This window comes from Molothrus ater, chromosome 1 (assembly GCF_012460135.2).
Source record: "Molothrus ater isolate BHLD 08-10-18 breed brown headed cowbird chromosome 1, BPBGC_Mater_1.1, whole genome shotgun sequence".
NCBI lineage: Eukaryota > Metazoa > Chordata > Aves > Passeriformes > Icteridae > Molothrus > Molothrus ater.
The window spans coordinates 3552260-3565575 of NC_050478.2; the positions used below are offsets into that span (position 1 = coordinate 3552260).

Here is a 13316-nt window from a genome sequence, read left to right on the forward strand (position 1 = left end):
TATAATATGTGTATATATATTATATATAAATATATATTATATATAAATATATATTCTATATTATATATTTATATATAAATATTTTTAATATATATTTTATATAACCATATATATTTACGTAAAATATATACTATATATAAACAGATATATTTTTATAGATATAAATATATATAAATATATATAAATATATATATATATTTATAGATATAAATATAGATATAAATATATATATATTTATATATATATAAAAGGACACGAGGAAACATACAGCCACCGCATGCCTTTGAATTCCTGCACACTGCAGCTGCTGCCCTGCCCTCAGACAGTGCAAGTTTCTGTATCCTGCAGCAAAATCTGGATATTTATTTGACAGAAATCCATGGCATTGGTGCTGCTTCCTCACATGCCTGTGAATGAAATGGAGTTCAAATGGATTTGTTTTGTGCACAACATTTGACATGTTTACATAGACCTGACCTTGCATCTAAAGGGTTGTAAGGAATCCCAGACACACTCTCATTTTTCCCAAGATTACCTCAAAACATTGTTTTTCTGGGTTATATTTTCACCTTAGTGCCTTTAGGACTCTGGAGTGACCTCAGTAAATTTTCTCTGCTGTCAGTGATGGAGTGAGCAGGACTACAGGGCCCTTCACTGAGTGGGCTTCCCCACAGACCTTCTTGTTTTCCTACTCTTAGGACACAAACAATGAGAAATGGGTGTGTTTGACTTCACTGATGAAGAAGAGAAAGCTCTTTAACATGATTATGCAATGGTCTAATAAAATGCATTGCTCTCTCAGAAATGAAGAATAAATAAAATATGATTCTCATCTGCATTCCACTGGAAACACATTTTTCCGGGGTTTAATTCAAGGGTTACATTTACAAGGGACTTTTGAGGAGAGCATGTAGTGACATGATGAGGAACGGCTTTAAACTGAAAGTGGGCAGGTTTAGTTGGGTATTAGGAGAAAATTCTTAACTCAAAGGGTGGTGATGCCCTGGCACAGGGTGCCCAGAGCAGCTGTGGCTGCCCCTGGATCCCTGGAAGTGCCCAAGGCCAGGCTGGGTGGGTCCTGGATCACTCTGGGATAGTGGAAGGTGTCCCTGCCCAGGACAGGGGGTGGCACTGGTTGAGCTTTAAGATCTTTTCCGACCCAAACCATTCCATAATTCTATTATTTCATCATGGCAACATCTTAAATATCACAATTTTATGACTTATTTGAATGACATCTGTGCTTCTCACATGTAGTTAAATCCAAACTATGAAATATGGACATGACAGCAGATACAAAACAGTGCCTTAGAACAGCACTTATTAAATCAATAATTCCTCTTATCAGTCAATAAACTCCTGAGGAAGCTGCTGATTTCCTCGACTCAGGATGGTTTATTCAGTGTATTGACAGGTTGTGTTATTTGCTGTTTGACCAGACTTAAGTAAGTGTCACTCTTTGGGAAGCAAATTTACAATTAATGCTTCAATTGACATTGATAATTAGATGTTATTTGTAGAATTGCTCAGAGTTCCTAGAGAGGATCTATCAGAATGCTGAATTACCAATTCTAAAGACCAAGTAATGAAAATACTTCTTATTTCTGTTTTCTGCAGGAAGAGGTAAAAGAGGGAGGAAAAAAAAAATCCAAGGACTTGCCAATGGCTCCCCACAGAGTTGGTGGCAGAGACCCAGACCTTTCCTGCCCTTTTCTTGCACATTTATCAGACTTTCCTCTTTGATTTTTATTTACTGAGACCCAGAACTCATTATTCACCCCTCACTATGCAACAACTGATGAGAAACTCGCCGACAGCAGTTGCTGCTGATTTAAAGTGGACAGAGATGGGGAAGCTGAAGCCAAGAACCAGCCTGTGCACGATGAGCCTCAGAGCCTTTTAGATCTCCTCCTTGGTGCCAAATCTGTGCTGGCTGCTCTCCACCTGCCTGGCCTCCTGTGGCTTTGTTTATCTGAACACAACTCACATTTAACCCTTTTGTTCCAGCGTTTGTCCCTTATTAGTGGCGGGGCAGGAGGGGATGAAAGGCTTCCAAAGCTCTTCAGTCCTGAATTGGCTTGCCCACACGTCTCCCACAGTCCTGTTGTTCTCATCTCTGTGTTGTGGGTTGGAGGGCTTCTCCACAAAGGTAATTCTCCAAAAGGTTTTGGATTTTGACAGCGTTAAGATCAACGTGCAAACCCTGCACTGTTTTTACATCACATTGTGTCCCTACAGAAACTGCAGCCACTGGGGCAGGGAGAGGCTGTGGGAAACATTTACAACCCCTTGTTATCCTGCTGTCCAGCTATGTGGATAACGAGCTGGATGGGCAGGAGTTTAATTTCTTCTTTCCTGCTTTATATAGCACTGATTAGAAGTTTCACATTCCATTTCTAAATACGAAATAAACCAGTTGTAGTGGTTGTGCAAGTTCTCGTGCCCGACTCCGCGGCACCCACCACGCTGAGCCTCCTCTCTGCCCTCCCCGTGGCTGCCTGCTGCTCTCCTGCTCCACCAATCTGTTCAGCAGGCTGGCAAAGCCACAGTCAGGAGCAGCAGGCTACTTAGCAGCTTTTCTGCACTCTCTGAGCTCCCCACACGGGCTCTGGTTCCATACCCTGCCCGCTGTGTCCCTAGAAGGGACATCAGCCCTCTGCCAGTCCTGTGCCTGCACACACACAGCCCCACACACACATTATCCAACCATCCCAGCTCCTTTGTTATGGCTCTTTGTGTTTTCCAGAGAAGCTGTGGCTGCCCCTAGATCCCTAGTAGTGTCCAAGGCCAGGTTGGAAGGGGCTTGGAGCAACCTGGTGATGCCTCAGGTTTCAGCTTTTCTATTTCGCAGATTCTGTGCTGCTTTAGTGTGTGGGTCTGAGCTTCACATCAGGGCATGCTGAGCTCTGTGCACAGAGCAGGGAGACAAAACAATTCCTGCTCCAGCTGGGCACCAAGGACAAATGATCCAAATCTCAGCCCAAGAGCACAAACCCCGTGGGCTGGAGAGAGAGAAACAAGCAGGGTGGGACTGCAGGGGCTAAAGCTGGGATGGGACAATGAACTGCAAGATGCAAATGGAGCAGAACTGATCCAAGGGAGAGACTCCGGGAGCGCTGGTGCATTTTGGGGCCATTTTGGTTCATCTTGGGTGCAGCCCTGGCTGGGCTCTTGTGCTGCCCAAGGTGCATCCATGGAGGAGATCCTTTCCATAAATCCCTGCTTTATTCTTTAGCTCTGTCCAGCCTCTGTTCTAGGCCAGCCTGCACAAGGCATCACTGAGCTACTGGAAGGTGTCCCTGCCCATGGGAAGGGGTAGGAACTGGATGAGCTTTAAGGTCATTTGCAACAGAGACCATTCTGTGATTCCATAATTGATTGATTAATCCAGGGTTACCTGCTTGGGCTTTACAGTTTCATCAGCAGGATCTGTAGGAAGTAGCAGGCAGGCAAGGTCACAGACTACATGGCCCTACAGGTTCACACACCTTTCCCTGTGTTAAATGCTTCCCACAACAATTTCCAGAGGTTTGGGTCTCTCCAGCCTCATGACCGATGGCCAGTACTTTAAACTACAGATTAAAAAGTCCTTTCTATAAGAGCAGGAGGTGACAGGACATGGGATAATGGCTTCAAACCCTGCCCTGAGAAGGCAGGGTTAAATGGATATTAGGAAGAAAGTCTCTCCTGTGAGGGTGGGCAGGCCCTGGCCCAGGGTGCCCAGAGAAGCTGTGGCTGCTCCTGGATCCCTGGAAGTGCCCAAGGCCAGGCTGGACAGGGCTTGGAGCAGCCTGGGACAGTGGAAGGTGTCCCTGCCATGGCAGGGGGTGGAACTGAGAAGACTTTTAAGGGACTTCTAAGGGATTTAAGGTTCCTTCCTCCCCAAACCATTCTGAGATCCTATTATTCTATCATTTACTGCAGATCTCCATTTGCCTTGACAAAGGGATTTGTGAACAGAATGTTCACACAGAGACAGTACAAAGTGAATTGGTGTTTGTTTTATTTAGAAAACAAGAAAACTGGGGCAGAGGATAATCAAGGGTAAGATTAGGAAGCCTTTTTCATATTTGTGTTTTTGAATAAGAACTGGTGGCTAAAGACATCTGAGTAACTGATCCTGTGAGGCAAAATCATTCCATCCAGTTTATCCACTGAAAATAAGTTCACCTGGATTTTAAATCCTCTCCCATAAGGGGCAGAGAGACTGGAATTTCCATGGGATGGTTTGGTTTAGATATCTGTCCTACCATGAGAGGAAAAAGCTTCAGCAGTCTTTGTTACCCAGAGGTTTGTGCAAGACATTGCAGTAAAGGCAGGGACAGACTGATATTTAATTAATTTCTTCCTATATCCCAGTTTACCTTCAGGGCACAGGGACAAGATCCAGAAATCATGGGAGAATTCCAGTGAGGCCCCACATGGAGAACAGAAGGGCCAGAGCACACAGGGCTGGCTAAGGCAGGATTATGAACAGATATGATCAATAACATTTAAGGGAAATCATGGCTTTATTCTTTTCTTCCTCTTCCCTGTTAAAGGATGTGAAACTAGAAGTGGACTGAGGTCACCATAGCAACTAAGCATCATCTAAACATTATGTGAGTCCTCCCTTTGAGTCTGGCTGTCACAGGAGCATCCATCAGAGTGCAGGATCAATGCAATTACTATTGAAGGGTCTCCTAGCTCTGAAGAGGGCACAGATCATATCTGAGAGAAAAACAATTTTTTTTTTCAAACAAGAACCATGAAATAATTTGAAACATTGCCCAAAAGAGATTGTCAGTTCTGAAATAACTCCTAGAGAAGAAAGCAAATTAGATGCTTTGCTCAAAGGTAAGCATGAATGAGTGCCCACCACACCTAAAATCCTGCAATCACCTGGAACTCTTTTCCCAATCATTTGGGTCAAGAGGACAAAGATGAACAGAGCAAAGATTATTAGGAAAGGTTGAAGGATCTGCTCATGTTGCCCGTACAGTGACACTTTAATCTATCACCTTTTGCAGTCCAAGTGTTCTCCAAACCACTCAGCCGCCCTCAGCATCTTCCACCCTTGCGTTCTTCCCAAAGATGCAGGATTTTTTTTTTCCTCCCACCAAGGCCAGATTAGCTCTCAGAGCATTGACAAAGTTCTTGAGCTGAGTTGCAGCTTTCCCCTGACCACTGCAGGATGTCCCCCCGCAGAGGACCAAGGACTTGATCTTCAGCTGAAAATCTCTTGTTTGTGCTGGGTATTTGAGTATCAGAGGCACAGAGCCTTATGTGTGACCGTGCTCACAGGGGTTCTGGGATGAGGGAAGAGATGAGAATGTTGACTCTATGATCAGAAGGCTTGATTTATTATTTTATTATATATATATATATATATATATATATATATATATTACATTCTAACTATACTAAAGAGAAAAAGAAGGACAGGGTTTTCTCAAAAGCTAACTAAACTAAGAATAGAATAGAAAAGAAAAGAATGATAACAAAGGCAGCTCTCTCGGACTCTGTCCAAGATAGCTCTGTCCTTGATTGGCCATTACTTATACACATCCAAGATGGGCCAATCACAGGTGGACCTGTTGCATTCCACAGCAGCAGATAACCACTGTTTACATTCTGTCTCTGAGGCCTCTCAGCTTCTCAGAAGGAAAAATCCTGAAGAAAGGATTTTTAGTGAAAAGAAGTCTGCGACACTTATGTCCCCATAATTTGGTGGGGAAGGCCATAAAATGTCTTTTTTTTTTCTGCTAGAAAGCATCTGAGAGGCTCAGCTACTTGAATAGAATTGCAGATCCAGTTACTATTCTTTGATGACAGCATTTTCCTCCCATTTTCTCTGCACTGCAGATGGACTTCATGATGCTGTGACCATGGAGGCTTAATTATAGCTTGTCCTCCTCTCTTTGGAAAAGCTGGAGTAATCTCATGGCTTTACTGCCTGTGCAAAGTCCGTGGATGAAGACCAGCTGGAAATGACTTGTTATCTATCAAGTGCCATTATATATATATTTTTTTTTCTGTCTTTTTAGTTTTTTTAATGGTTTATATATAAAATGGATACCTTTGCACTGAACTTGATTATGACTGCTATGTAGGATCTTATATAAAATTAAGGATGAAACAAAGGTTTCAGAGTCCTGGTTGCTTCAATAAATAAATATAAATAAGCTCAATTTCTCATTATCATTCCCATGATGAGAATGCTGGGATGGGTCATACATGTTTTCCAGAGAAAACTTGGTTACAGGGCTTTCCTTCCCTCAGTTTCCAAGCAGGATGTTGGAATACTTATGCAGGCAAAACATCCTTGAAGAGAAATCTGTACCTTTGCATTGATCTTTTGCCTTTTTGACAGGCTAATGCAATTTCCAATTTCACTCTGCTGCAATGCTGACCTTAATTTCAGCAGTAGCAACAAAACCCTGCATCTTTTACCTCAGTAGAAAATAAGCACACAATCTTCCAGGGATATTTCGGTTTTTAGGAGGCCCCTGATCCTTATCAGTCACTTTTTGTTCCTGTCTAAAACAAAAAACTATCAATACGCTACCTGAACTAATAGAAACTGTAGCTTGCAAATATTTCCAATAGTTTTCACTTTGGGAAGTCAGTGACTTTTATTGTCTTTTCACCCAATTTGGGGGTTTTGTACCATTTTCCCATGTCAGCTTTTAAAGCCCTTTACCAGGACTGTCTCCCCAGAAAGGACACAAAAGGATTTGGAGAGAGAGCACCACTTCCCTTCTCATTAACTCTTCTCTTGTCATCCTATTCTAATTGATTAGGGATAAATCTAAACTCAGGCACAGACTGCTTCCCAAATCCAATTAACCCCGTGTTCATTAATCCCACTGTCCACCCTTGGCATCTCTACTGCAGCACTTACGAGGTTTGGGTTTCTTACACAATCAATTAATCAATTAATTAGTTCAACTAAGTACTTGAGTGTTTCCCTGTGTTTTAAATGGGATCAGTGGCAGACTATTTCCAATTTCTTGGCATAACAGAGCTCGTTGCCTGAGCACTGATTGTGTTCAACCAAGAGAAGCAACAAGCCAAAGAGTTTGGTTCTGAAATGTGAGCAGAGGATGTAATTCCCTCTTAAACTCTCTAATACCTGATTACATTCTTTATTCTACTGGATTTTAATTAGGAACCCTTAATCCTGGTGTCAACATAGGATAGTTTTTATGTCTTTGGTAAAATTTAGGAGAATTTTCTTTGTTGGACACAGTGAATCACATTTTGTGGTAAATGTATCAGGGAGTGTCCTAAACTGAGCACCAGATAAACCACCTGAATTGCTGGAAGATTCAGTAAGAGCTGCTCATATTTATTATTTGGATTTGTGAATGAAAGCATTTTCCAAATGTGGAGCATATGGCAACGCTCAGAAACTGTCAATTATCCTTTGTATTATTTCTTACTGGAAATCAAAGGACTGAAAATATGTTCATTTCTGATCTGGTTATTGAGTTCCATTTGGGTGTGTTTATACATTCCAGAATATTTCAGCTGTACAGTGCCAAGCACAAAAAGCCACAGTTTTTGCTACTGTAGATTTCCATTGCCAGGCAATATCACCTCTGTCTGGAACAAAAGAATAATAAGGGGGAAAAAAAAAGCAAAGAAGAGAAAATTCTCTAGCTGGGAGTGCAGATCACTGTGTTAGGACCATGTCCAGGTCTTGCTGTGTCCTACTGAAAGGTAACATCACAGAAAATATGGGTTTCTTCTTTTTACCTCTTTGAGGTAAAAAAATAATTTTTGGGAACTATCTAGAAGGAAAGGCACTGTAATCCCTAATTTACAAGATGAGAAAAGACTTAGGAATTAATAAACCTTTTTCCATTGGAGGAAAGGAATCTCCAGTGGAGAGATTTTGAGAATGATATTTTTTGTTAACAGTCTGCATCTGAAAGGAATGAAAAATTCTGGCGATTCTGGAGGATTGGAGAGGTGAAATGAAATTTTAGAAGGCAGGGTCGCCAAGCACACAGAATTTCACTTTGAACTTTCTGCAGGATTTTGACAGCAGCTCAAAAATTACTCTTTGGTTTAATTGCAGTGAAGGTTAAAGCAGAGCAGATTAAAACCAGCAACAGCTGGTATTTTTAGCTAAATACACAGCTAATTTTTCCAAAAAGCATCCCTCCAGATGACAGCTTAGTTAGTTAATTTTTCTTTTGTAGTCTCTTTTATTTTTTTCCCATTTTAGTCCATGTGGAAATCAGACATCCAAGTCCAGGCAGTCAGATTCCTTTCTGAAAGTCACAAAACAAGCAGTGACTTTGCTCACCTCCAGACAAGCATTTCAAAGGGGTCAGAGAAAGCATCTTCTACAAGAGCCTATTGATTTCTATTCACTGAACCAGAAATCCATGTGATCACTTCATAAATTCAGAGATAAATTTAAATATCCAAAGCCAGGTAAGATATTTCCCACCCACTCTTTAAGATCAGCACACCCCATGATTGCCCTGGGATCACGTTGTACCTCCAGGTGCTTCAGAGCACAGACTTTTTTAAAGTATAATTTAAAGTTATTGCTGCTTTTGTAAAAATTATCTATGGCCATGTAAAAATGTTGCTGTACTAGGAGTGATTTTGTTATTAATAAATATTAGTGTCCATGCCCAGCCTAGAAACAGAGCAGCAGCCAGAGGACACTATAACAATCCCTAAAATGTGATTATCCATGTCTTAGAAACATTAGAGTTCTGTAATAACCCATTATTTAGGGAACCATCATGAAATGTGACTTTTTTCATTAAACCCTCATTGAACAAATACACTTGCCTAATTAAAATTAGCAGCAATAATGACAAGGCTGATGCTGATTCACCCAGGAGAGTGAATGGGATGTTGATGATTGGGATGCTGATAATTCCACCTTGGGGTCAGCAGTGCAATCCCAGCCACATCTGCTGAGATTTCCAGCCAGTCCAGGTTAAATGTTTATTTGTTTATCTAATGAATGATGAATCTTGGGTGTGTTCCTGGTGAACAGATGTCCAAAATCCCCTCAAACCCAGCCCTGCACAAGGTAACAGCTGTCACTTTTATTGGGGATCCCATGAGGAGATAAAGAAATGGGACATATGTTTCCACTGGATGGAAAATTCTTCCCTTAGGGTCGTACTGCCACCCCACCAAATGGGAAGTACAGGGCGTGAAGAGATCTGTAAATCCTGGGAAAAATATTTAAAAATGTTATTTCAGCCCTTTATTTGACATAGTTAAAATAAATAAAGCAATAAATAAATAAATAAATAGAGCTTATGTATATAAACTTCTAAGCTTATATAATATATACTATATTATATTATATTATATTATACTATATTATATAATATTATATTATATTATATTATATATTGAATATTATATATTATATATTATATTTTATATATTATATATTATACAGTATATATCTATTATAATATTTATTTATTTATTTGCTCATCTAAAGGCTTTCTAATTTTATTGAAAGAAATTATATTTTAATGCAAAAAAATGTATTTTTAGTTTAAATAATTTATGTAAATGAATAAAATATTAATTTAAATAAATAGAAGCCATGAATATATTAAATGCAATAAAAATCTTGATTTTATTCAAATCTATAAAATAAATATAATAAAAATCTAATTATTTTTTATTTAAATAATCTAATTCAAATTTAAAAAAATTCTATTTAAAAGTATTTTTTTCCATTAACAGGTAACCATTTACTTAAGACCTGGAACGGGCCAAATTGAGTTGATCTCATTTCTAAAGTGGGTCATTGGTTACATGACATTGGTGATGCCTGTGCCTGCACATGCTGGAATGGATGTGTTAAAAGTGAGGATTTCAGAATTCCTGGAGCTGTGTATGAAACACTGTCTCCTAAAAATGGTGCTCTGTGTGTGTGTGGCCGTGCAAAAAAAAGCAGATTTTGGACTCAAGGCTGTAAATGAATAATTAATTGATAAAAGAAATTTTGGGAAAAAGGATCCACAGTGATGAACTTGTTCCTCAAAGGATGGTGCTAATTAAGGGACCTGCTGTGGGTGCTGGGAGCAATCTGTGTTAATTACCAGCACAGGGACAGAAGGATGTTTATGGCTGTGTTTATGTTTATGTTTAATGAGACATTAAAAAAATCATCAGACACAAAAAAGTGATGGAACTTCTGCCTCTCTCCAGAAATCTTTAATTCCCCCCTGAACACCAACATGGAGCTCCTCACTGCTCATCTCAAGCCTGTTCTCCTTCAGCACAAGCAGAACCTGCTCTACATTTTAATTATTTCCTATAATTGATTCCAACTGTGTTCCCCAAGACCCAGACACAGATTTGGGTCCCCACTGAATTCAGTGAGACGCAAAGGCAGAATATTCCCTTTAGCAGCTCAAATTTGTGATATTTTCATGTTGTGTAGTCTGTGAAGGCTTTTTTTTCACACCTTCCCTCCCACCCCGTGCACACTCACGTACCTACACACAAATATCCTGGTTTTCTGTGATTTATTTATAGCTGGAGCCCAGCTGGAGAGGTTTTGATGTCTGATGATCTAGAGTGAGGTTTTACACTCGTGCTGGCCACGAGGCTTTATCAGGCAGAGGTGAAGAAGAAAGAGAAAATACTTTACCGTCTTCAGAGATGATAAATCTGAAGAGTGCAGGACACTTGACAAAGACAATTTCTCCCACACTTGCAGGTTTCCAGCATGTGATATTGTCCCACATTCCTGGGCAACCTGTGGAAGAGAAGGAGGATAAAATACATTAGTGGTGGAAATCCATCCCTTTCCTCACACTGTTGCTGAGCTTTGTGGTTGGTTCTTCCTTCTATAAATAAAAATATTCTTATTTAGAATAATAAACAGTGTCGCTTTCCCTGGGAAAAATATTTTTCATTTATAGGAATAGGAAAAAATCCTTAGTGGCATCACACAGTAATGGCCAGATCCAGATTTACTCTCCCAGAAGATGACATTCCTTAGTCCCAATTAAATCACTCCAACATGCCTGAAACAAATTTTCTCTTGAGTATGAAACCTGCTTCCATTTAGTTATCTTTAAGAAGTGCTGGGTTAATTAAAAAAAGACAAAACCCAAAAACTTTGTGGATCATATCTTTGATTAAATGCCATGAATTTCTGTTGGCTTTAAGCCTTGTGAAGGTTTGGGATCTCACTCATTTTGGAATTTGTCTGAAAACTGAAAAGCACTTCCTGCTTCATCCTGCAGCCATTTCTGTGGATATGTGAGACAAACTCACTCTTCCATCCCACTTATTTTCTTAAAAAAAATGTCCTTCCTCACCAAAGAACTGTCCTAACATCATTCATTATTTTTACTGCAGTCTTTGCTCTAGAGAATATAAACTCACAATGTCAAAAGAGGATTTTTTTTGACCTCCAATGATTTCTTGCATAAGCTAAAAATAGATGCAGGTCTTTAGTAACCGTTCAAAGATGATGCCTCAGGTAACAAACTTTGAAGCAAAAGTCTGAGTGGTAAAAAATCCCAATTTCCTCCTGTATGAATGCAGGAAGAGGAGGTGATGTCACTATGGGTGGGAGCTGTTTTCTCTTGAGATATAAGAAAATTAATTTAAAATTTATTGTAAATACCTTAAAGGAACCCAGCTCCTGCTTCTTTCTGGTCTCTGTGCCAGAGGTGTGAAAAACTGGCTTTCAAGAAGAATAAATCTTCCTGTAATCCTGCAAACACCATTTTACCAGTTTACAAACCTAGAATGTTTATCTAATGTACAAAAAAACTCAGAGAAATATCTCAAATTTCCTGCTAATATTTAAAAAAAATACTTAGTGAGTGAATCTCAAATAAAAATCATCTTTTTCCTCAGCAGGAAAAGAAAGAAGAACCAAACCTGAACATTTCCACTGCTTATTTGCATTTGATGTTGAGATTGAGCAAATAATCCTATCAACTGAAAAAGAGCCTCCAGCTCCATGATTTTCTACGAGGTTTTCTGTCAAAATTCCCTCCCTTTGACTTTGTGCCAAGGGAAATAAAACCTTCAGGAAAAGCAGATAATACTTCCAAGTATTTCTGCCTGGCATGGGTCCAATTGAACGAGATGTGGGTGATGAGCTCGTTAAAGCTGTGTGGGCTCCCCCAGCTCTGGTGATTCAGCAGGTCCCCATCAGTGGAGGAGGGATGTTCTCAGCACTGGATTTGGTGTCTTTTTATTTTTCCATCAGCTTCAGTGGTAGCAAATCCACTCCTATTTTTTTTTTTTTCCAGTCCTATGTTTTATTTTTCTCACAAAAATAGAAGGCTGAGAGTACCACGTGTGGTGAGTAGAGCAGCTCTGAGGAAGTTGGTGTTTAAAGAATTAGGTCAGTGTGAAACAATGTTGTTGTGATGTTCAACATCATCATAACAAGACTGACCAAAATACAAAATTGTGGTTGAAATGCTCATTAAGTCATCACAGGAGGTGGAAAAAAATATAAAGGAATCCTTTACATTCACTCCTCTACCTCTCTTCTCCCACTCTTCCTATCCCAGATTGTTTCCTTTGCCAGATGGGGATCTCACCTCATGAGTGCTGTAATTCACTAGAATATTTCTAAAAGTCTCAAAACCTGGGATTTGAAAAGTTTGGGCTCTCTCAGCACATGGTGGGGACATTGGAGTGTCCTGTGCCAGAAGTTGGACTCAATGATCCTTGTGGGTTCCTTCCAGCTCAGGATATTCTGATTTTATAATTTTGTGATACTGTTTATGTGCTAAGGATGGTAATCAGGACCATGTTGACTGCTACTAGATTTTATTATCTTTGATACCATGTGTGTGTCCATGCAGCAGGAAATGTATTTTCCACGTAAATCTGAGGATGTGCAGCGACAGGTTTATAGCTCACTGAAGTGTGGCACTATGTACAAAAGTAAATTATGTGTGAACATCCACGTTAATGAGACATTTGCTTACAAGGGATGCTGGAAATAATCAGTGGTTAATGAGATCTTTGGAGAAACACCTGTTGGTCTTGCTTGAGTTAACGGTGTTGAATAGGAACAGGAAAAAACTTATTATTATTATTATTATTATTATTTCAACATAAGTATCTTCCAATATATAGATATTATCCAGCAATGGATAATGCAAACCAGAGAAATGCAAGGATATCCTCAGGCTGCAGAATAGGAACATCCAGAGTATAAATATCCCATGGCAGTGTGGATGAAATTCAGTTATAGCAGGTGGCTGATTTTGTGGTAATTCCATGCAGGGATAAGAACCATCCCCATTTAAAAAGAAATTACAAGTTCATTGTGTTAGAAAACACTGATGTGCTGA

General features: G+C 39.7%; 1 protein-coding gene across 10 annotated transcripts in view; it reads right to left on the minus strand.

The window, feature by feature from the left end:
- The window catches only part of ADCYAP1R1 (ADCYAP receptor type I), a 145353-nt gene that overhangs the window by 48396 nt on the left and 83641 nt on the right, over positions 1–13316 (minus strand). For all 10 annotated transcript variants that reach the window (XM_036398305.2, XM_054518520.1, XM_054518534.1 and 7 more), the window contains one exon: positions 10634–10741. In XM_036398305.2, the coding sequence (XP_036254198.1) occupies positions 10634–10741 (108 nt within the window). The remainder of the gene's footprint in view (positions 1–10633; positions 10742–13316) is intronic.